The sequence below is a fragment of the Oncorhynchus kisutch genome, unplaced genomic scaffold, assembly GCF_002021735.2.
Source record: "Oncorhynchus kisutch isolate 150728-3 unplaced genomic scaffold, Okis_V2 scaffold961, whole genome shotgun sequence".
Classification (NCBI taxonomy): Eukaryota; Metazoa; Chordata; class Actinopteri; order Salmoniformes; family Salmonidae; genus Oncorhynchus; species Oncorhynchus kisutch.
Genome location: NW_022262906.1, coordinates 48,500 through 73,414, shown reverse-complemented (window position 1 = coordinate 73,414; position 24,915 = coordinate 48,500). Strand labels below are relative to the sequence as shown.

The following is a 24,915-nucleotide window of genomic DNA, read 5'->3' as shown; positions in this document are numbered from 1 at the left end:
GGGGTTAGGCGTTTTCCAAAGAAGCAAACGACAGGGCCAACCATATGCAACATTTAGTCGGCTACAAGTTTGAGTTAACAGTGCAATTCTTCACAGATTGCTTTTAATGTTTTGTAATCAAGTCTGTCTTTACGATAATTGTTTTATATGTTGGATAATATTTTGTATGTATTTTTGTATGAGTAGGATTTGCCACAGTACGTGATATAGTTATTTAAATAAGTTATTTCCAATCATACAATTGAATTGGAAAAAATCGAACTGGAGCCAACAAACTAAAATGTCTAATATGAATATGTATTTTATCCAATATGCATTCCGTACTTATCTCCGCGATGCACACCACAGGTAATAAATAACTGGTCCAGGATATGTTATGTAATCTAGCTCTGTCATCCATAGATGTCATCACCGTGTCGTTTGAGACTTGCGCGGATAAAACTGATTCAAAATCAGTTTTCAAAGAACAGACAGTTCACCAGCCAATAGACATCACTTCCGATTCTGATGACGTAGGTCGTCCTCCTCGGTTCCTGTTTGAGGTTCCTCCATTCAAAGAGATAACTGTCCGTAAAAATATAACGTTTTAGTAATTGATTTAGTAGGTCGCATATACCGTAACTGGTGACGAAAGCTTTCATTATAGACCGTTATGGAGACTTCCGGAAACTCTCACAAGAAACCGAAGCTGAGCAACTCGTCCAGCGAGAATTGGGTGAGTTGTTGTATTCATTCCTACCCCGGCGACCGCTGCCACGTCAACAATATGCTGCTGAACTATCAATGTTGTCTCTTGTTTCTGCAATTTCTGTTCCCAGTAAAACATTTACTGCTATAATTAAATTATGCAATACTTTCTTAGCTGCGCGGAATGGCCGTGTTACTAGGATTGAAGGAATGCAATTAGTTAGCTTCTTAGTCTTGCCACCAAATGCCAGACAGACAGCCATTTGTATCAAGCTATAGCTTGCACGACATTTCAAAAGCAAGCTGTTCTGCCATATAGCTACTGCTATATGCTGCAGTTAGCTAGTTAACTATGAGATACTGTATCTGTTGCAAAATGATCTGTACCTTGACGTACATTTTTTGTGTGACTCTCAAAATGCTTCTTGCTAATCTCAGCAGGAGCCTAGTGACAGAGCACATGCATTGGGATGTAGAACTATGTCACATTACTGTACATTAGGGTCAAACCAGTCCTTCAACGTTTTTGTCATAATATTGCTGATTACCTTTTGCTTCATGAGTAAGAAATGTGCTGGACTCGGTGCAAGTCATTGTGGCTTCTGTACGTTGCAAAGTCACAGTCAGTGTTGGCTGCAAATGCAAAGGAACACATGGGACTAAGTCAGTGTAATTTGATATGAAACTAAAGGACAGAACAATATTGTGATTGCAGGGAACGCAGAGGGCGACTAATGTGACCTACCAGGCTCATCATGTCAGCAGGAACAAGCGTGGTCAGGTGGTGGGGACAAGAGGGGGCTTCCGTGGATGTACTGTCTGGCTCACAGGTATACAGAAGAACTAAAGTTCAGTTCGCCTGGTCCCAGATCTGTTTGGGCTGTGTTGTCAACTCCTAGGGTCATTGGTTGTTGTGAGACTGACCTTAGGAGTTGGCAAGACCACACAAACAGATCTGGGACCAGGCTATCGTCAGTTAGAAATACAAACGTTTTTTTAAGCCTTTCTTTCAGTCACTTTATATTCACTCACACTAACTCACCATTGAACAAGGTTTACTGATGTATTTAGGTTTCAAGTACTACCAAAAGACAATATTAGCATTCAATCAACAGTAGCATTTCTGAAGACTGCATCACATTCATCCACGCTCTGCCTTCAATTCTAATATTGTCAGGCACCATTTGTTATCATGCATTCAAAGCTAATATTGACGGCCACCATTTTCATCATTCATTCAATGCTAATATTGACGCAATGCTAAAATGGGGGTATTGCTAGTTGGCTACACTCAATACTAATATTGACCAACCACCATCAACACCTATTCCTCACCACTCTCTCCCACCCAGGTCTGTCTGGGGCTGGGAAGACCACGGTGAGCATGGCCCTGGAGGAGTACCTGGTGTGCCACGGCATCCCCTGCTACTCGCTGGATGGAGACAACATCCGCCAGGGCTTAAACAAGAACCTGGGCTTCAGCCCTGAGGACCGCGAGGAGAACGTCAGGCGTATAGCCGAGGTGGCCCGCCTGTTCGCCGACGCAGGACTCGTCTGCATCGCCAGCTTCATCTCTCCCTACGGACGGGTGAGTGAGGGGGGGAACAAGTGAGAGAAAGAGGAGAGGGAGGTAGAGACAGAATAGAAGAGGATATCGGAAGACCGAGGGGAAGAGGTGATAAGTCATGAGAGAGGAGAGGAAAGAGAGCAAGAGTTGTGAGTTGTGTTTTGCCTGTAATTCCCAGTTGACGATTTCAAATACACTATCATCATCGTCAGGAGTTAACTATCCCGTTGTTTGTCTCCCCATCGTCCAGGATCGTGTGAATGCCAGGAAGATCCACGAGGCTGCAGGCTTGCCCTTCTTCGAGGTGTTTGTTGACGCGCCGCTTGACGTGTGTGAACAGCGAGACGTCAAGGGCCTCTACAAGAGAGCCAGGGCTGGAGAGATCAGAGGTAAGGCAAGATGAATAACACATGCTTATTAGAGGTCGATTAATTAGGGCCAATTTCAAGTTTTCATAACAATCGGAAATCCATTTTTTTATTTTTTATTTTTTGCTACACCTTTATTTATCCTTTATTTAACTAGGCAAGTCAGTTAAGAACACATTCTTATTTTCAATGACGGCCTAGGAACGGTGAACTGCTTTGTTCAGGGGCAGAATGACAGATTTTTACCTTGTCAGCTCGGGGATTCAATCTTGTAACCTTACAGTTAACTAGTCCAACGCTCTAACCACCTGATTACATTGCACTCCACGAGGAGACTGCCTGTTATGCGAATGCAGTTAGAAGCCAAGGTAAGTTGCTAGCTAGCATTAAACTTATCTCTTAAAAAACAATCAATCAATCATAATCACTAGTTAACTACACATGGTTGATGATATTGCTAGTTTATCTAGCATGTCCTGCGTTGCGTATAATCGATGCGGTGCGTATTCGTGAAAAAGGACTCGTTGCTCCAATGTGTACCTAACCATAAACATCCATGCCTTTCTTAAAATCAATACACAAGTATATATTTTTAAACCTGCATATTTAGTTAATATAGCCTGCTAACATGACTCGTTGCGAACTGCGAAGACTATTTCTTCTTAACAAAGACAGCCAACTTCGCCAAACGGGATGATTTAACAAAAACGCATTTGCGAAAAAAGCACAATCGTTGCATGACTATACCTAACCAGAAACAAAATTTTAAACCTGCATATTTAGCTAAAAGAAATCCAGGTTAGCAGGCAATATTAACCAGGTGAAATTGTGTCACTTCTCTTGCGTTCATTGCACGCAGAGTCAGTGTCTATGCGACAGTTTGGGCTGCCTAATTTGCCAGAATTCTTACGTAATTATGACATAACATTGAAGGTTGTGCAATATAACAGGAATATTTAGACTAATGGATGCCACCCGTTAGATAAAATACAGAACGGTTCCGTATTTCACTGAAAGAATAAACGTCTTGTTTTCGAGATGATAGTTTCCGTATTCGACTATATTAATGACCTACAGCTCGTATTTCTGTGTGTTATTATGTTATAACTAAGTCTATGATTTGATAGAGCAGTCTGACTGAGCGATGGTAGGCAGCAGCAGGCTCGTAAGCATTCATTCAAACAGCACTTTTGTGCGTTTTGCCAGCAGCTCTGCTGTTTATGACTTCAAGCCTATCAACTCCCGAGATTAGGCTGGTGTAACCGATGTGAAATGGCTAGCTAGTTTGCGGGATGCACGCTAATAGCATTTCAAATGTCACTCGCTCTAAGACTGAGTGGTTGTTCCCCTTGCTCTGCATGGGCAACGCTTTTGTTGATGTGTTTCCTGGTTCGAGCCCAGATAGGAGCGAGGAGAGGGACGGAAGCTATACTGTTACACTGGCAATACTAAAGTGCCTATAAGAACATCCAATAGCCAAAGGTATATGAAATACAAATCGTATAGAGAGAAATGGTCCTATAATTCCTATAACAACTACAACCTGAAACTTCTTACCCGGGAATATTGAAGACTCATGTTAAAAGGAACCACCAGCTTTCATATGTTCTCATGTTCTGAGCAAGGAACTTAAAGGTTAGCTTTCTTACATGGCACATATTGCACTTTTACTCTTCTCCAACACTTTCTTTTTGCATTATTTAAACCAAATTGAACATGTTTCATTATTTGAGGCTAAATTGATTTTATTGATGTATTATATTAAGTTCAAATAAGTGTTCATTCAGTATTGTTGTAATTGTCATTATTACAAGCAAAATGTTTTTAATCGGCTGATTTAATCGGGATCTGCTTTTTTGGTCCTCCAATAATCGGTATCGGTGTTGAAAAGTCATATTCGGGCGACCTCTAATGCTTTTAGGCATTTGACCATAACTCTCTTATAGCATTAGTATGTATGAAAAAGTTGGAGAGAAGTCTCTAGAGAAAGTATGTAAAGTGTATTGGTTTTGACCAGCAGGAACATGAGATCTCATGTCTTCGGCTGTTGTTACCAGAGGAAGTGCTGTGTCATTTATCGTTCAGTGAAACAGTGAGTCACAAGCTTAGGAAGCTGCTGGGACAAGATATTCATCTAGTCTAGTGCACCCTGCTGAGCTCGGAGTCAGTTCATTTGTCATATGCACAGTATCCCCACGGTGTGCACAGTATCCCCACGGTGTGCACAGTATCCCCACGGTGTAAACAGTCCAATGAAATGCTTACTTACAGGTTCCTTCATGCTAAGCTCTGAGCTGTAGGCATGAGACAATATACTGCGAAGCCTGGTTAAGCTCTCCAACTGGTCAAGACATGATCTACCAGGTGCCATATGTCAGGTAGTAGAGTGACTAATTGAATGGGGGGATGGGGTGGGATTCAGCCCTGTTCGAGTGCGTCCTCAGGCCACACTATTAAGAATCTTGTCTCTTCCTGTCACACCAATCTGGATAATGAGCTGTGTGAACCAAAAAGCCTGTCTAGATTTCTGTTAATTTGTGTGACTTGTGCAGTGTTTCCAACCAGAGGTACAAGGGCCCCTGGGGTTACTTGGTCTATCCACAGTGCTACTTGAGAAGACTCATGAGACAATAGGGTTGCTGTTCAAATGCACACGAGGGGGTACTTCAGGGGTACTCTGGGTAGAGAACAATTCAGTTGGTGGTACAATAACTGTTAACGTTTGTGAGCCACTGACTCAGTGGATAGATATGACCTTCCCTGCAACATTAATGAAGTCACAACCTTTCTGCAAATTACATATTGTTTCATATTCAGCCATTGTTATTCATGCCAATTGAGGGACTGATTTAGCTATTCCATAAATTCATTGTGACTGTTTTCTCCATGCGTCAGGTTTCACTGGGATAGACTCGGAGTATGAGAAACCAGAGGCCCCAGAACTGGTGCTGAAGACTGACTCCTGCAGTGTCAACGAGTCTATACAGCAGCTCATTGACCTGCTACATGAGAAGGTGAGAGAAACAACCTTCTCTTTCATCCATCCATTGATGAGTTTTGGCATAAACAGATTCATTGAAACATGGAAGCATGCTGTCATATTTAATTTCCACCACTAGATGGCAGTGTCTTCACACTTTCAGATTGGGATTCACATTTCCAAAATACTAACGCCTCACAGCTGAATAACCCCCACTTTCACACCCCTGAATTCTTATCCAACGCGATCAACCTCAAGGATGTTCTCGTTTTACCATGATGTTTTGTGCATTTTCACTGGTATAATGAATGAATATTTGTAGGATATAGTGCCGGTGGATGCTTCCTATGAAGTGAAGGAGCTGTACGTAGTTGAGAACAAGCTGGACCTGGCCAAGACGGATGCTGAAACACTACCTGCTGTGCAGATTGGAAAGGTAACCGTTCTCATCAAATACCATTTTTACTAACACCTACTGGTGTTTTCCGAGAGTCTACAGGGGATGGATAGATTCTAAAGGCCTATGTTAAAGTGATAAGGGAACATTTCTGAAAGTGTGATCCATGTTCGACCATACTTTGAATGCTGTTGAACCATTATTTGAGTGCTGATTGACCACTGTTTGATCACAGGTGGACATGCAGTGGGTTCAGGTGCTTGCTGAGGGCTGGGCCACCCCTCTGAACGGCTTCATGAGGGAGAGGGAGTTCCTGCAGTGTCTCCATTTTGACTGTCTGCTGGACGGTAAGACGGCATCATGGCCCTTTCTCAACAATCTTTCCTTGATCCCTGATGTTTTCCTCTGGTTCTCTCCTCAAAATGTCTGCCTTAGAGTCCTTTCCTTGCCTACTTCTCAAAATGTCTGCCTTTCTTAATCCTCTCCACTTCTCACTGACATTTTGAGAAGGAGGTGCTGTGATAAATACAGGTGTATTTCTCTGTGAAGTCAAATAAATCGATGGATGTTATGCTCTATAATGGCCACTAGAGGGAGATGAAACCTCTCAAAAGGACATGTTCAGATCAAATCAAATGTTATTTGTGACATGGCCGAATACAACAGATGTAGACCATGCAGTGAAATGACTTACAAGCTCTTAACCAACACTGCAGTTAAAATATAGAGCAGCAGTAAAATAACAGTACCGAGGCTGTGTACAGGGGGTACAGGAACAATGTGTCGAGGTAATATGTACATGTAGAGTTGGAACAAGTGGTCTTGATTAGCTCATCATTACCTCAAAATGACCGAATACATTAGTTAATCAAAAGTAAGTCTGATTTTTAGATGAAAAAATCAGAGGGATAATCTTACCATGCTATTGTGTTGAGTCATCGTGATCCTTTTACACTTCAGGCTCAAGACTTTTAATTCTCTGGAAACAAATGGAACCGGTACCTTTTGAGTTGTGCTGAAGGAACACCGCGGGGCCCAGTCTTTGGTATTGGTGAAACTGTGTAATTACACCAATTTCCTACACAGAGTTTGAATTTCCAAAAAAGAGTCAATTTGCTTTTATTGCCCACATAACACTGACCCTTAAGGCGACGTGTGTGATGTGTTGCCAATACCTACTGGCACACACACACACACACACGCAGCATAAAAATGTGTTCAAGAACAGAAATGATAACCAAGCCAGTGTTTCATTAGCTGTCTGATATCACAGGTGTTTCTTACAGCAACAACTCTCTACTCTTCACAGCACCAACGAGTCATTTTTGGATCAGGTCTTGTTTGGTTTTTCTTTAGATATGATTTCAATATGTTTTGGACCAGAGCTAATGGTGACTCTATGCTGTGGCAAATAAGGGAAACTGGGCCTGTGTACTTGGTAGAGAACGCTGAATGACGTGTCCATGTGCAATGCCCTCACTCGGGTTTCGCTTGTTTGTCCTAGCGAGGGAAATGTGAGCGGAGGAAAAGGATGAAGCCTTAATATTGATTGCCTCCACAAACTATCGTTTGTCTATTTCCAGTTCCTTCTAGGGATTTTACAGTGGCTGACCCTTACGGCGCTGGAGGAGCTTCCGTTCCACACAATCACCACTGAACCAAACATGACTGGATAGAAGTCGGATCATTTCTTCATTTAAATAACACAACTTTTGTAGTTAAATGACCCTTTTACCCTCACTTTCACTTCAGGTTGCACAATTCTGGTGACTTTCCCAAAATTCCCCAGTTTTCCAGAAATTCTGGTTGGAAGATTCCTGGAATTAAGAGGAAATAAGCAGGAAATATGGGAATCCTCCAACCAGGATTTCTGGTAAACCAGGGCATTTGGGGAATGTTACTGGAATTTTACAACCCTACTCTCACTTCATTGTAATCCGTCCCTGATTTGGAGTCCCAGTTAATACGATTGACAAGGACACCAGCATTTCCCTGGTAGATGACTGTGTTGTGTGTTTGTGCCAGCTCCTTGTTTGGCATGGGCCAGGCTGGGACAGCAGGCGTGTGTGTGTGTTCACGTGTCTTATTGAAGCCAGCTGTGTGTGCTAACTCTGTGACAGAGGACGGAGGAGTGGTGGCCGGGTGGTTGGCAGCAATGGCATCCCATCCAGCAACACACCATCTGATCCAATAGGATGTGAAAAGCGTGCTGGTCATGTTGGTTTAATCAAGGTGTAGGGCTAAATGAATCTGCCAACGTCATGTCAACACGGGGCCTCTCTTTCTTTTCTCTTTTTCTTTCTTTCTGCGCGGGTCAGAAACCACCTGAATGCACAAGACTGGATGGTGTTTGTTCCCTAAACACCTCATATATCTTAAATGTCTAAATATTCCCTGGTATAGTATGCAGTAGATAGGCTGTACTTGAAGTTATTGTAGGAGAGACAGTTAAACTGATGCTGCAGGTTTGCTGATGGGGCTGTCTGGTTTCTGACCTATCATCTTCCTCTGTCAGCAGTCTGATGTTGATTTATTCTGTGTCTCAAAGCACTAACATGGCTACCTTCCATGTCTCCTTTCCTTTATTCAACCTCTGACCCCCTCAATGAACCAAACCACCTGTTCCCCTCCCGTCCTCTAGGTGGCGTCATCAACCTGTCTGTGCCGGTGGTGTTGCCGGTGTCGGGGGCGGACAAGGAGCGTCTGGACGGCGTCACGGCCATGGCCCTGGTGTATGAGGGCCGCCGTGTGGCCATCCTCCGCAACCCCGAGTTCTACGAGCACCGCAAGGAGGAGCGCTGCGCCCGCCAGTGGGGCACTACCTGCAAGGACCACCCCTACATCAAGGTCAGTGGTTAGTTCCAGAGACCCCTACCACATAGACAGACAGGGCAGCCACGGTCCGGTCCACTGCACCGCGAGGGGTGTTATGCCAGCAAAAGCTGTGTTGAAAACTGTTGAGTAACACTCCTACATCAAGGTCAGTGGTTAGTTCCAGAGACCCTATCACATAAACGAGCAGGGGGGGCTACGGACCGTTCCACTGCACAGTAAGGGGTGTCTTGACTTTCCAACGAAAGCTGTCCATTTGAAAACTGTCATGTAACATGTCAAAACGACGATGTTTGTTTTCCTTTGAGTGTTTCTTATCTTTGTTTGGCTCAAACCGGTGCTCTTGACAGTTTCATATGACAGTTTATGTCATGTGACACGGAGGAGCCTTGGCGTTCTCACACCTCCCTCCACCAGGTTTATTATCATACACCCATACCTTCTGTTACAGCTCCACAGTCTCCAGAGCTGTATAGAATGTCCCACTGGTAGTTATTATGAAATGGATCCCTGGTCATAATGCTGAACAATGCAGGCATGGCCCCTGAGATGGTTACCCTTAATGTGATGTTTGATAAACACCCTCCCCATGTCCAACTCAACCAACTCTCCCCTTGTACGTACACACACACACACATCGTTCTAATAGAAGACAGATCCTAGGTGACCCTTTTCCTCAGTGCTGCTTATGGAAGGACTGAATAAAGTGGAGTAGTGTCGTAAAGAAATGGGCTGCTGCTGCTCTCCTTCCCCTGTCAGAAGTGCTTGTGTAATCGCTCCATCGCCCTCGGACCGCCCTCAATTTGCACATGTGTTTTATTTGGATCGCAGTCTCTCTCGCCCCCCTCTCTCCATCTGGCCCCTTCAAACGGCCTTTTATTTACACAGGGCTTTTAGTAAAGCTGTCCTGGACTTGGAGCTGGCCCTGCTGAACACATTACCCCTCGCCAGCAGCCACCCACCTCATCCATTCCAAATATACCTGAGCAAAGATGGCAACAATGGTTTCTTATTATTATGGACTGTTATTATATCAGTGGGCGCTCAGGTAGACTTCGTGGCGTCCTGAAATGATCCCACCCCCCTGCTTTAAAAAAAACTACAGGCGCCAGCCCAGCCGTGGCGAGGGATCAGACCTGGGAAAGCTGTCTTGCGCACACACAAGTGTAGTCACACACACGCCACCACGTCACACAACAGGACTGGAGATTTATAACCGGGGAGGACAATTGTGAAATTTCATTTTTGAAACCCTATCTTCAAGACTGATGGTGGCAGGAGCCGGGCTAGGGTTATTTTTGCTATCTGTCTCGGGACAATTTGGGCTCCCATTGTTATGGATTAGTGTGGGTTTGCACACACACACACACACACACACACACACACACACACACACACACACACACACACACACACACACACACAGAGAGGGAGCTGGAGTAGTGCTATACTGTCTTCAACCCAACTCGGTCTGGTGATTTTAAACACACTGAACAGACACACACTAACACCACGGTGGCTCATTTTAAAGCCCTGCCCTGTTGAGTCATTGGCTGGGTGAGATGCTGTGAATTTGCATCTCCTGTTTCACTCAAAATGCCCTTCAATTCAACAAAGTTGAACAGCCAACACTATCTTCAGCGTCTCTTATCCATTCTGGGTTGGTGTTCAGTTGTAGGCACTGTCAGTTTACCAAGAAAGCAGTGTGGTTGGCTGTCCATCAGGTACCCATAATCCTCTAGTGCGTCTGTCTCTGGCGGCTCTGGCCCTGCTGCAATGCATGCTGGGTAGTGGGTTCTCCCAGACCTGTCACTCTGTTTCTCCAGCGGTGCCTCCTGTCCTGTCTCCGCTGTGTGTGTACAGCTTGCTATGATTAAGGTGTCACTCGTTTAACACACACACACTTTAACTCCCTGCGCTGTAGACGATCCGTCAACACACCCCTCGCAGGCGGCAGCCCCTCATCCCGTCTCCGTCTCTCTCTGAGACGAGGAATAACCTGCTCCGTATTACGTCGCGGTCAATCCACGTTTCCTGTTTACTCCTGTCCGTGCCGCCAGGGAGATGGGAGCCTTCACGTCGGAAACTACAGCATGCTGAGTTGTTTAATTTAGCAGGAGTCCCTTTGTATCTAAAACACAGTGTGTGTGTGTGTGTGTGTTATCGTGTAAATGCAGCTTTGGGTTACCCCTGAGCTAGCATTCTACTATCATTTTCCATCTTAGAATGTTTATTAGATCTACTGTGTGTTTGGGAATTGAAACGGTTTTTCCTCAGATGGGTCTTTTCATGTCTCAGCCGCCAAAGTGAGGGTTATTCGTCTTCTTAGCCACTGATCTGGAGCCAGTAGATCAGACTAGTTGGATCAAGTGGAATGAAAGGCATCTCTTCACACCGTTACACTGAACTCCATCCATCTATCCTTCCTCTCTGACTTATTGATGATAACAACAAGAGGGCAGAGTTTTAGCAGCCTTCAGTTCTCTCAATGTTTTCTTGAACACTGAAGATGTGTGCAGTGTATACAACCTTGTGGATAATACATGCTCCATCTCTGTTGTGAAAGACGTCCTACTACAACTTACAAAGACTTGGGCGAAATGCACTACCAACGTCTGTCAGACAGTCAGTGCTACTGTGGAATCGTCCTCAGAATATGAATTCTAGTCTGTGGAATCTAAGACTCCGCCTCCATACAGTTACATCCATAGGAACCCACCCCCTTTAAATCCAAACCTTTACATGCCACTGTGAGCGTTTTTATATGGGACATCACAACTGCTCACTAGTAGGCTGGTATTGTTTTCTAACTTCGACTCCTTGAGTAATATTGAATAGCCATTCTCTATAAGACACATTTGTGTATATGCTTCTGGACCCCCCTGGTCCTGCCATAGTCTATCCATAGTCCTGATTTGATGGCTTGATTACCTACCCTGCAGTGTGTACTCCATAAAGAGCCCAGTGGTTACAGCACAGGCACAGTACATGCCCAGAAAGGCAGACCAAGAGTTATAGCCTGAAACAATGCTGGCTTTGCCTGGGTTTAGCAGTACTTTGGGGACATTAGAACAATATTGTAAGGGGGGGGGGGAATCGCTTCAATGTGGTCCATGAGCTCATCGTGGATGGTGTCTCGTTGTGGATTACATTACACGTCATATTTTGTGTTCCTCCTGAGTTTTTTCCTGCTAAAGTCGAGAGGAATGCGGTCAAAGGCATAAAGCAAAGGGGATTCTTCATTCTTCCTGGGCTCCAATTTGTAGGAGTCTCAAAGGCATAAAGCAAAGGGGATTCTTCATTCTTCCTGGGCTCCAATTTGTAGGAGTCTCAACTTTTTTAGATGTTCTATTTCAAGTTGTCTGGGGGCTGTTATTGATTTATCCATAATCCCGCCCCTCTTTCAGCAGTTGCCAGATTGGGGTGGTTTACTGTTTTGAAACAGTCCTTGATGGCTGTCATAACCGCAGTATGAACATGGTAGAGGAGTTAGAGAATGCCACTTGTTTAGCATCAATTTCAAATTGATCCATAGCCGCAGGCTCTTCATGTACCTCTGACAGGATTGGATAGTTATAAGCAATATGGTCATTACTGCACCTCTCTCTTCTTTGATAGTCTGAAATGTTCACCATATTGCTTACAGCTATCCAGTCTTTTCAGATCTGCACAATACCCGGGTTGAAATAAGTTCTGGTAAAAAGGTCATTGAAATGTCCTGGAAAAATATTTTTTGAAAAGTGGGAACCCTGGAAAATATATGAGTCACAGTGAAGTGGGTGTGGTATTGTATGATGTTAATGGTCAGAGTGTTGTCTCTCTGTCTGGTCCAGATGGTAATGGAGAGTGGAGACTGGCTGGTAGGAGGAGACCTGCAGGTCCTGGACAAGATCAGCTGGAACGACGGCCTGGACCAGTACAGACTCACCCCCACTGAGCTCAAACACAAGTTCAAGGAGATGAATGCAGGTAACGGTAGAGAGTTAGATCTCTCTCTCTCTATTTTGCTCTCTCTGTTTTAAGAAAACCAGGATGTCTCAATAAAGATGGAGCATCTAAATCAGTCTTTCTCTGCCCTCTTTCTCCCTCCAGACGCGGTGTTTGCCTTCCAGCTGCGTAACCCGGTGCACAACGGCCACGCCCTCCTCATGCAGGACACCCACAAGCGTCTGATCGAACGGGGCTACCGCCGGCCCGTCCTACTGCTGCACCCGCTGGGCGGCTGGACCAAGGACGACGACGTGCCGTTGGAGTGGCGCATGAAGCAGCACGCCGCCGTGCTGGACGAGGGCGTGCTGAAACCCGAAAACACCATCGTGGCCATCTTCCCGTCGCCCATGATGTACGCTGGCCCCACTGAGGTAAGCTTAGCAGTAACCTGACCATAGAACCCGTAGAACGGGCTTCCCTATTCAAGTCAATGGTTGAAATAATGGGAGGACTGGCAGCCAAGTCTGTTCTATGGATTCTATTTCTATGGACCTGACACTTAAATTGCCTGACTGTCACATGATGGGACGGTCCACACGTGACTTATGAAATCAGCTTAATCTAACATGGATGGCAATTTACATTCAGAATTAGAAAGTTCAATATAATCTCTGTCACTTTGTATTGTACTTACTTGATGCCTGTCTAGCTGTTTGAAGTCTCCTGCTGTCCTTTAATCATGTAGTCCGGGTTATGGGGAGACGATCATTGAGACCAGACTGAGCTCTGTTCTGTTCTGGGGAACACGATGCAGCCTGAAAAGGCCCATCATCTGTCTGTGTGATCTTACAGCCTGACATCAAATGCACCACAAAAGCATCCTCATTGTTAAAAGTAGAACCAACCCGTTTCTGTTTTTTTTTTTGAGCCTTCTGAGAATAAATAAACGTTTTATAATGTAATTCCATTGTCCTCCAAGAGTTGCTGCATGTTCTCTGTAATTCTGGCACCTTTTGGATAGTGAGGTAGTGGTAGGGATCCCTTCTCTTCAGATGGACTTAAATAAAATAATCAAATACTTCTTCACCCTGAAATAATACAACAGGCTTAAGATCAGTCCAGGCCCATACATTTAGGAGAAGATGAACGATCTTCCGGACTCATCTAACACCCTATGAAATGTTTTGTGTGTTTGACTACATATGCTGTATTCCCATCCATAATAAGTCAAGTTTATTTGTCGTACAGTACCTTCAGAAAGTAGTCATACCTCTTGACTGATTCCACATCTTGTTGTTACAGCCTGAATTCACAATGGATTAAATAGATGTATTTCTCACCCATCTACACACACAATACCCCATGATGAAAAAAGAGAAAATGTGTTTTTTTAAAACATTTATGCAAATGTGTTAATTAAATGCAGAAATAGCTCATTAACATAAGTATTCACACCCCTGAGTCAATACACGTTAGAATCACCTTTGGCAGTGATTTAAAGCTGTGAGTCTTTCTGGGTAATTCTCTAAGAGCTGTACACATCTGGATTGTACAATATTTGCCCATTATTTTGTTCAATATTCTTCGAACTCTGTCAAATTGGTTGTTGATCGTTGCTTGACAACCTGTTTCAAGTCTTGCCACAGATTTTCAAGCAGATTAAAGTCAAAACTGTAACTCGGCCACTCCGGAACATTCCCTGTCTTCTTTGTAAGCAAGTCCAGTGTAGATTTGGCCTTGTGTTTTGGGTTATTGTCCTGCTGAAAGGTAATTAATCAGCCAGTGTCTGGTGGAAAGCAGACTGAACCAGGGTTTCCTCTGTATTTAGGTTCATTTTTGATCCTCTAACTCCCCAGTCCTTAACGATTACAAGCGGAACCATAACATGATGCAGCTACAACTATGCTTGACAATATGGAGTGTGACACTCTGTTATGTGTGGTCCTGGAAGTGCCCCAAACATATTCAGGACAAATGATTTGCTTTGACACATTTTTTTCAGTATTTCTTTAGTGCCGTGTTGCAAACAGGATGCATGTTTTGGAATATTTTTATTCTGTACAGCTTCCTTTTAACTCTGTCAATTAGGTTCGTATTGTGGAGAAACTACAATGTTGATCCATCCTCAGTCTTCTCCTATCACAGCTATTAAACTCTGTGACTGTTTTAACGTCCCCATTGGCCTCATGGTGAAATCCCTGAGCGGTTTCTGAGTTATGAAGGACGCTTCTATCTTTTGTAGTGACTGAGTGTATTGATACACCATCCAAAGTGTAATTAATAACTACACCAGGCTCAAAGGGATATTACATGTCTGCTTTTTCTATTTTTACCCATCTACCCATTGGTGCCCTTCTTTGTGAGGCATTGAAAAACCTCCCTGGTCTTTGTGGTTGAATCTGTGTTTGAAATTCACTGCTCGGTTGAAGGACCTTACACTTATCTGTATGTGTGGAGTACAGAGATGAGTCATTAAAAATCGTGTTAAACACTTTCACACAGAATGAGTCTATGCAACTTATTATGTGACTTGTTACTCCTGAACTTATTTAGGCTCGCCGTAACAACGGGGTTGAATACTTAGTGACCGAAGACATTTCAGCTTTTCATTTATCAGTTCGTAAAATAAAAAAACATATTTTGACTTTGATATTATGGGGTGTTGTGTGTAGGCCAGTGACACAACATTGAATCCATTTTAAATTCAGGTTGTAGCAACCACAATGTGGAACAAGTCAAGGGGTGTGAATACTTTCTGAAGGCTCAGGATACACATGGTACAACGTACAATGACGTGCTTACCTACAGGTTCTCTATCCACGATGCCACGTGATACGCAGTACAATGACGTGCTTACCTACAGGTTCTCTATCCACGATGCCACGTGATACGCAGTACAATGACGTGCTTACCTACAGGTTCTCTATCCACGATGCCACGTGATACGCAGTACAATGACGTGCTTACCTACAGGTTCTCTATCCACGATGCCACGTGATACGCAGTACAATGATGTGCTTACCTACAGGTTCTCTATCCACGATGCCACGTGATACGCAGTACAATGACGTGCTTACCTACAGGTTCTCTATCCACGATGCCACGTGATACGCAGTACAATGACGTGCTTACCTACAGGTTCTCTATCCACGATGCCACGTGATACGCAGTACAATGACGTGCTTACCTACAGGTTCCCTATCCACGATGCCACGTGATACGCAGTACAATGGCGTGCTTACCTACAGGTTCCCTATCCACGATGCCACGTGATACGCAGTACAATGACGTGCTTACCTACAGGTTCTCTATCCACGATGCCACGTGATACGCAGTACTATGACGTGCTTACCTACAGGTTCCCTATCCACGATGCCACGTGATACGCAGTACAATGACGTGCTTACCTACAGGTTCCCTATCCACGATGCCACGTGATACGCAGTACAATGGCGTGCTTACCTACAGGTTCCCTATCCACGATGCCACGTGATACGCAGTACAATGACGTGCTTACCTACAGGTTCTCTATCCACGATGCCACGTGATACGCAGTACAATGACGTGCTTACCTACAGGTTCTCTATCCACGATGCCACGTGATACGCAGTACAATGACGTGCTTACCTACATGTTCTCTATCCACGATGCCACGTGATACGCAGTACAATGACGTGCTTACCTACAGGTTCCCTATCCACGATGCCACGTGATACGCAGTACAATGACGTGCTTACCTACAGGTTCTCTATCCACGATGCCACGTGATACGCAGTACAATGACGTGCTTACCTACAGGTTCCCTATCCACGATGCCACGTGATACGCAGTACAATGACGTGCTTACCTACAGGTTCTCTATCCACGATGCCACGTGATACGCAGTACAATGACGTGCTTACCTACAGGTTTCCTATCCACGATGCCACGTGATACGCAGTACAATGACGTGCTTACCTACAGGTTCTCTATCCACGATGCCACGTGATACGCAGTACAATGACGTGCTTACCTACAGGTTCTCTATCCACGATGCCACGTGATACGCAGTACAATGACGTGCTTACCTACAGGTTCTCTATCCACGATGCCACGTGATACGCAGTACAATGACGTGCTTACCTACATGTTCTCTATCCACGATGCCACGTGATACGCAGTACAATGACGTGCTTACCTACAGGTTCCCTATCCACGATGCCACGTGATACGCAGTACAATGACGTGCTTACCTACAGGTTCTCTATCCACGATGCCACGTGATACGCAGTACAATGACGTGCTTACCTACAGGTTCCCTATCCACGATGCCACGTGATACGCAGTACAATGACGTGCTTACCTACAGGTTCCCTATCCACGATGCCACGTGATACGCAGTACAATGACGTGCTTACCTACAGGTTCTCTATCCACGATGCCACGTGATACGCAGTACAATGACGTGCTTCCCTACAGGTTCTCTATCCACGATGCCACGTGATACGCAGTACAATGACGTGCTTCCCTACAGGTACCTACATGATACGGTTAAGAGGACGCAGGTTAAGAATGATACAAATTAAGATCAATGTAATAAAATGTTTAGTACATTTAGCAGGAATATAAATACAGGGAAGGCACCGTAGGATATGTGCCGGGGAGGGGCATAAAAATAGAATAGCCGCCAGGTTGGAGGGAGTGGGTTCACATGGCCCTGAGTGTCCATCTTAAGACTCGCTTCCAACCTGGCAACCAGCTAACAAAACAATGCACTCCATCCCTCCCTCTCCAGACTGCCTACAGAGTTTAACTGTTTTTTTTCTTCTCCTCCTAACTCCCTTTGTTCTCTCATCAAGGTCTTTTAGTTTAAGACTAGCGTTTTTAAGGTTGAAGACTTCCAATTTTAAAAGTAGGATGGGAGCGTATGGGTGGTTAAATAGTGGGATTGGCCCAAAGAATGAAGTCTTGTTTTCTTTAGTCATTTGAAACTTCCACTCAAGAAATCCGTTTATTGTTGTTTCTGTAATGTGTTGTAAAACCGGATTCTCGCATGTGGGCGCTACGTTCGGGGGGGGGTTTGAGCACTCCTGTCCAAACGTCATTACCGTAATTGGCTGTTTATTATTGAAGAAAGTGCTTTGTAATGTAATTATAGGGGGCTTGCGTCCATGTCCATCGGTGGTAGCAGCGAGAGCAATGTCCACTCGTATTTAGGGGAATTGTGCTCCACCGTATGTGATTACGAATCAGTCAAGGTAATCAAGTGCTGTTTTTCCCTTCCCATCGGTCTCACCACAATGTGGCTGTTGTGCCAAGGCTTCCTTGTTTCTCCAACCCAGTGAAAGAGCTGCCCAACCACTTCCCCTTCTCCTGGCTTCCCATTAAAATGTTCTAAACGTTCTCATCCTCTGAGTGACCAGAGGGGGTTTTCCCATTAGAAATGCTAAAGGGTAGAATTGGAAATGCTAAAAGGTAGAATTGGAAATGCTAAAAGGTAGAATTGGAAATGCTAAAAGGTAGAATTGGAAATGCTAAAAGGTAGAATTGGAAATGCTAAAAGGTAGAATTGGCGCTAAATCAGAAATACCAGCTAGTATTTTCACCCATTGGAAATGCCAACATTTAGCGTTGACTTTTAGTTTTGAGTAACTAAAGCAAACAAAAAAAATTTCCTCCATAAAACCACAGGTGCAGTGGCACTGCCGAGCCCGAATGGTGGCCGGCGCCAACTTCTACATCGTGGGTCGCGACCCGGCGGGCATGCCCCACCCAGCCACGGGAAAGGACCTGTACGAGCCAACCCATGGGGCTAAAGTCCTCACCATGGCGCCTGGACTCATCACCCTGGAGATTGTACCCTTCAAGGTGGCCGCCTACAACAAAGCCAAGAGGGCCATGGACTTCTACGACCCCAAGAAGTAAGCCCTGTCACTCATCGTTTGTTTTTCAGTCTCCGTTCCATCTCGTTATTGTATTTTTTTTTAGGGGGTAGATCAGCTTTAATATTGTAGAAACAACACACAATAAGGAGATAATCTGTCTGCCATTTTGTGTTTGCGTGAAGGACAGGATGATTAATTGTTTTATCTATTTTTATTTAACCTGAACTTGGCAAGTAAGTTAAGAACAAATTCTTATTTACAATGCCGGCCTAGAAACAGTGGGTTAACTGCCTTGTTCAAGGGCAGAAAGACATATTTTTACCTTGTCAGCTCAGGGATTGGTTCTGGCAACCTTTCGGTTACTGGCCCAACGCTCTGACCACTAGGCTACCTTCCGCCCCATAATGAGTGTCTTTATAAATAAATCTCTACTCTCAAGGTTCGAAGAATGTAATCGGTGGATGTCACTCGTAATACCAGTGTTCTTCAACAACGGATGTAATGAAGTCCAAATGTTACATTCTTGAAGGTTTTAAGATGTTTCTAAGTCATGGTGACCTTTCTCAACCAATCAGAATTAGTCAACATTTAGTCACACTTTTACCTAGATATCAAAATACTATAAAGGTGTATACTCTGCCGTACAATCTTGATGTGGGTAAACGGGGTGCGTTCATTAAGACATACAACATAAAACGTTTCGCAACGGAAAACAAATGAGCGTTTTTTTTCTTTTCTTTTTTCATCGGTGGCAGGAATGTTGTTCCACAGCCTGTAAACATTATCATGCCTAACTCCAATAACCCAAATTGATCATTCATTAAGCTTCTCCACTGAAACCTCCCATGTGTTTTTCTTCCTTATCTACGGCAAACGGCAAAGCCAAGAATAACAGGAACTCCTTTGCTTTCTTATGCTCTTTACAAAGTTTTGTGGCTTTCTGAGCTTTTGAAGTCGTTCGGAAATCACAGAGAACTGCTATTAATTAAAGTCTGTAAAAAGTCTATGTACGGATACTGCAGCCGATGACTAACGAAAATCGTGCAGTTTCTGTGTGCTATGGGCTTTAATACCATCCACGCTATCACTTTATAGCCATGTCTGGCTTAGAATATCATGACTGAAAACTGATCTGACTGATTAAAGGAATATGATGACTTAAAAAGTAGGAACTGATTGATCAGAAGGAGTACACACTTTTTTTTCCATGGCGCATGTTTTGATATCAGAATAAATTGAGTTGACAAGATAAATATAGTATTTGTATATCGGGGGGGGGGATATCACAATCACCAGGAGAACTAGTCTGAAAGGAAATATTTCCCCACACCTAGTTGGGTTTCACCTAGGCATGGGATTCAGAAATGGAGCACAGAGATATATTTCCTTCCTGGATTGAAAGCAGGAGAATTACGACAATAAGAGCCACAACTGACACGGCTGTTTATATTCTATGTATATTCTTTCTCTCCATACCAGTAGTCCAGTATGTTGATAAAGGCTCACTCCAGAACCATTTGGTATGTTATAAAGGTACAATCAATGAGTATTTCTCTATCAGCTTGTCTTCTACTTCGAGTGGCTGAACTATCCATTATCCAGTGTTTTTGGACCAGTTCTACAGTTGGATAAGACCGTTTGGATAGCAGTAAATCTTCCTGCTAAAGTGTGAGATAATTCTGCAGTGTGACTCAGTGGAACTGTAAGAGTAATGGGACAAAGATCCTATAGTGGTTACTATGTCACCACTACTAGAATTCCCCTTGCGCTCTTCTCAACAAGCCCCCTTAAGAACTGCCGAGTCAGCAGTCTGGCTTGTCAAGAACCTTAACCACGTTATATTCTAGTCCTTCCAGGAAAGTAATTGTCAGTTTTCTGACTGTCACAATAACATTATATAACAGGCGACTTCATTTCAGCTCAATTGTGTTGTTTTTATTAATATGAAACCTGAAGACCCGAAAAGAGCTACGCCAGAAAATGTCAAAGCCGCAATGACTGTCTCTTTCTGACCGTATCAGTGCTAGGCTAGCAGCTAGGGAGAGCTGAGAGAAAGTAAACGCTAAATCACAATTTCAAAGGCTCTGGTTGGCGCCTTGTGAAATTTATGGCATTCCGTCTGTTCTCGACCACTCCTTGTGCACATTGTCAAGGCCGGCGCTGCCAAATGTGAGAGGAATATAGATGCTAGGCCTAATTGCCAACGATCGCCCTTAAAGTCTGCCTCTATAGTGTAATGGCTAAAATCAGCGCAAGCTGTTTCTCATTTGACCGCATATTAAGTGTTCCTCCTCCGCCGAGTTTGTGCTCCCCCTCCCCCTCGCTCTTTCTCTGTGTCTCACTCTCTCTCCTCTCCTCTCTCCTCTCTCTCTCTGCCCTGTCATTTCCACCTATTGTAATGAATACAAGTCCTCCACAATCAGAGTTCATCAAAGTATTTCATCAAAGTTTTTAGGACCAGAACACATTGAGCATAGTATACAATAGAACAGGTTCACTGGATGGCAATTCTAGAATGTTTATTTCTTCCCAGCGAGACTGCAAGTATTAGCCCCATGGCCCGATCTGATAGGAAATAGGACAATATGATAAAAAGGTGTGCTTTTCCAGTACAAAATTCACTAATTTATGGGGAGAATACAGTAATTTATGGGGAGAATACAGTCGTAGATGTGTTCAACAGTGCGTTTGCATTACGGAGGTCAGGAGGAAGGTGATCCCATTGCTGCCTATGGAGATGGAGAAACGGGAGCTGACTCGTTGGCACACCTGGAGTGTCAGACATACACGGGGTTCTGGGTTCCGCCACCTGGCTGTCAGCCTGGTCTGCATTGTACTGTACTGCAGGCTGAAGACTCACTGTTGTGCAGAGGAAAATAACATGACGGTAACTCAGCAGTACTAGGGGAGGAATTAGGGAGGTTATTTAAGTGGTCTATTCAGTTGATTTGAACAGGGACCATGTACTACAAAAACACACGTTTCAGGACACTTGAGAAATGATACATTTGTATCAGATTTAGCTGACAGCTGATTTACATCTGCAAGTGGGTTCAAAGAATAGACAACCCAGAACCCAGAGTCCTTAAGAATGAGATTCATTGACTAATTGAAAGTCCAATTCAAGAATGGAGGGGGAAAAGTGAAATTTTCTGAATGAAATTAAACCCCAAACCAACCCTTAAATTGTCCGCGGGCTTCAATATGTAGTTTCAGGAGTGAGGTAGACAGGAGAGGACACTGCAGAATATGTGGAACTGGAGTTTACATCCTACTACAACTCTGCTGGTCAGGAATCCATGATGAGGTTTAATGTGTGGAAACGTCGTGGCTCTTGCTGCGGCCTTAACAGTACAAATCCGTACAAGACGCTCCGCACAACAATCCACACGACCGCAAGCCGCTGAGAAACGAAACCACATTTGACAAATGTGATTATTATGAGGAAAGTGCATTGTAACGGTGGCGAGAGAAGGAATGTGCTTGAATGTTACCCCCTTTGTCTAAATGAAGGAATCTACAGTAGTATCTAATGAATCTAATCATTGACAAATATTTCATTTATCCCCTACTTGTGTGTGGCGGAGTCATGGAAGATTGTATTTAGACTAGTCTGTTTTTTACAGGAATTTTCTCATTTTGGTTTGAGACTAATTAGCTGTGTTTAGACAATTTTTTTGGCCCGTGTTTATTTTTGAACCAGTTGTTTAAACTGAGAAGTCTAACAGAAGGTTTGAATTTGACGGCGAAGGTCTGACGTTTAGGTTGCGCTCTTACTTTGCCGCTGGCTTGAAGCAACGTCTCCTGAGTGCTGCTGGTTCATGTGTCTGAGGTTCTTTTCATATCCCAGGTCCCCTGGCGTAAGGGGGCTCGAGTGCGTGTTTACTTCAATTACTGAAATACATGGCCTTTTTTTCCAAGCATATGAAGTGCATTTTGTGAAGTTCCCTCAAAGAACTCTTCCTAAAGTGTCCTTGAATTGAGTTGGTCATGCCATTCATCCACACAGTAAGTTAGAAGATCGTTCCTCACTTACCAGACAGCATGTCAGGATCAGGCTGTTGAAATGAGACGGTGCCTTCTACATTTTTTTTTTTCTTCTTCATTTTCTTTCAGCCATCAAGACTATGACTTCATCTCAGGGACACGGATGCGTAAGATGGCTCGCGAAGGACAGAACCCTCCGGAAGGCTTCATGGCCCCCAAAGCCTGGGCTGTCCTGGTGGAGTACTATCAGTCCTTGGAGAAGGCTACCTAAGGTCAAATGTCAAAATGGGGAACATCCGGGTCGTATTCATTAGGGCACACCATAGTAAAACTTTTTCAAACGTTTTCCACCAGGAAAAACTAAAACAAGCGGTTGTCATTGGACAAGTCCAGATAGTCCCTGCCTGCTTCAGTCTGTTTCCCTCCGTTTGGTGCCTAATGAATACGACACAGCTATCTCCTCTAAAACAGTTAAAAGATTAATACGAGGACCACTCAACAGCTAGATGTCCCTCTCCAACGCACACACCTCTCTATTCTCCCCTTCTCCTGTATTTTCTCCTCCTCTCCTCTCTCTCGTTCTGCTGCTACTGCCACTGGGCTTCAGTCTTACCACACTGAGTATGTACTTTATTTAAACTCACCATTAGAAATTGGTTTCTCTAATTGTGCAACTATCAGTATTTTTTAAATGTGTTTTAAACTGGAAAGTGGGTTCAAATGTTCATTTTAAAAGGTGTGAAGAGGCAAAGATTGTTTTTTTTAGAGAACGATGCAAAAAGTTTCCTCATGATGTAACAAGATGTGGTTTAGTTGAGGATGAAAACATGATACAATGTAGGAAGTCAATGCCCCTCTTAGTAATGTTTCCTAGAACTCTTACCGTGTCCATGGCTAACGTGATCATATTGATTCTTTTGAGTGTTTGGCTTTGTCCCTTTGTCCCCATGCACACTTCAAATAAGTCAGTGGAAAGACTCATTTAGTGATCTGAAAACAAGCCATCGCTGTGTAGCTGCAGTATGTGGGTAACTGTCATCTGAGGTTGTTGGCCTGACTGGAACTGTGGTTTAAATTGGAGTTTGCGGTCAAGTTGAGTGCCTTGTCTTTGTCAATCGTTCTCACACAGAGACATTGCATCCCCCCCCACACACACACGCATCCCCCCCCACACACACACGCATCCCCCCCCCCCCCCACACACACACACACACACACCTGCTCATACTCCCACTTGCCTCTGTTACATTAAAGCGGTCCAATAGATCCAGGAAGTGATCTGCAAAGTAGATGAGAAGTGAACTAATGACTAAACCTTTAGAAAACCTTCCTGTTTTACCATTAGCTTTATTTCTCCATACTGATAAAGGATGTCTTTTTACCTTGATGTAGCATGTAGTGAAGTGTTTACCACCTATGACTGTTTTAGTGAACTATCAGTATTTATTTTTTTAGTTGATGTTTATCACACAGGAGGTTGGTGGCATCTTACTTGGGGAGGACAGGCTGGTGGTAGCGACTGGAGCAGGATAGGTGGAATGGTATTCCATTTGTTCTGTTCCAGCCATTATTATGAGCTGTCCTCCCCAAAGCAGCCCCCTGTGGTCTGTCACTATATATATTTGAGTTTGTTTGCTTGTTTTAATATTCTTTGTACTGAGTTATGATATTTTCCATTTGGTTACTACTGTACAAACATGGGTCTGCTCTGCTAGTATGGCTGGAAGAAAAGATATTGGTTTATATATTATTGTCCATGTTCTCCAATAAAGCATTTTTAGCAAATGGATACATTTTATTTTTTTGTTGGTTAGCCACAGGCCACGATGGATATAAATAAATAAAATGCTTCCAGACTCTCAAATATACTGTGTCATCAAAGAATTAATGTTTAACTCAGAACTAAATCTAATTTGCTTCAAAAGGAACTACCATTGATGAGCTTTTACTGATTTAAACCAGAGTAGGTGATCTCATTCCCAATGTATACCGTTAAAATACCCTGCCATCTCCCATCAGGCACATATAGTGCTGACGTATGTGTGACAACCTGTAATGTTTCAACTGGTCCTGTTGTACGTCTCAGTGCCTCATGTCCACACCTTTTTTATATAGGAATTTCCATTCGTTTTTAATATTCTCAGACCCGGTACATTGTGCTCACTGCTCAATCACGGTAAAGAGCCCCCTCGTGCTCCATCTCTCTCTCCTTCAGTCTCTCCCTCCGTCTCTGTTTCTGACACACACACACACACACACACACACACACACACACACACACACCCTCCCAGCTGTGGCCCAGA

At 43.8% G+C, this 24,915-nt stretch overlaps 1 protein-coding gene across 1 annotated transcript; it reads left to right on the top strand.

Moving 5' to 3' along the window:
• Nucleotides 1-469: 469 nt before the first annotated feature.
• LOC109876809 (bifunctional 3'-phosphoadenosine 5'-phosphosulfate synthase 1) lies at nucleotides 470-24,401 on the top strand. Its single transcript, XM_031817232.1, has 12 exons — nucleotides 470-715; nucleotides 1,403-1,517; nucleotides 2,040-2,275; nucleotides 2,505-2,643; nucleotides 5,518-5,636; nucleotides 5,925-6,038; nucleotides 6,235-6,346; nucleotides 8,641-8,846; nucleotides 12,665-12,800; nucleotides 12,924-13,192; nucleotides 18,432-18,661; nucleotides 22,742-24,401. The coding sequence occupies exons 1-12, from the start codon at nucleotides 653-655 to the stop codon at nucleotides 22,881-22,883; spliced, it is 1,881 nt and encodes a 626-aa protein (XP_031673092.1). The 5' UTR covers nucleotides 470-652; the 3' UTR covers nucleotides 22,884-24,401.
• The last annotated feature ends 514 nt before the right edge of the window (nucleotides 24,402-24,915 follow it).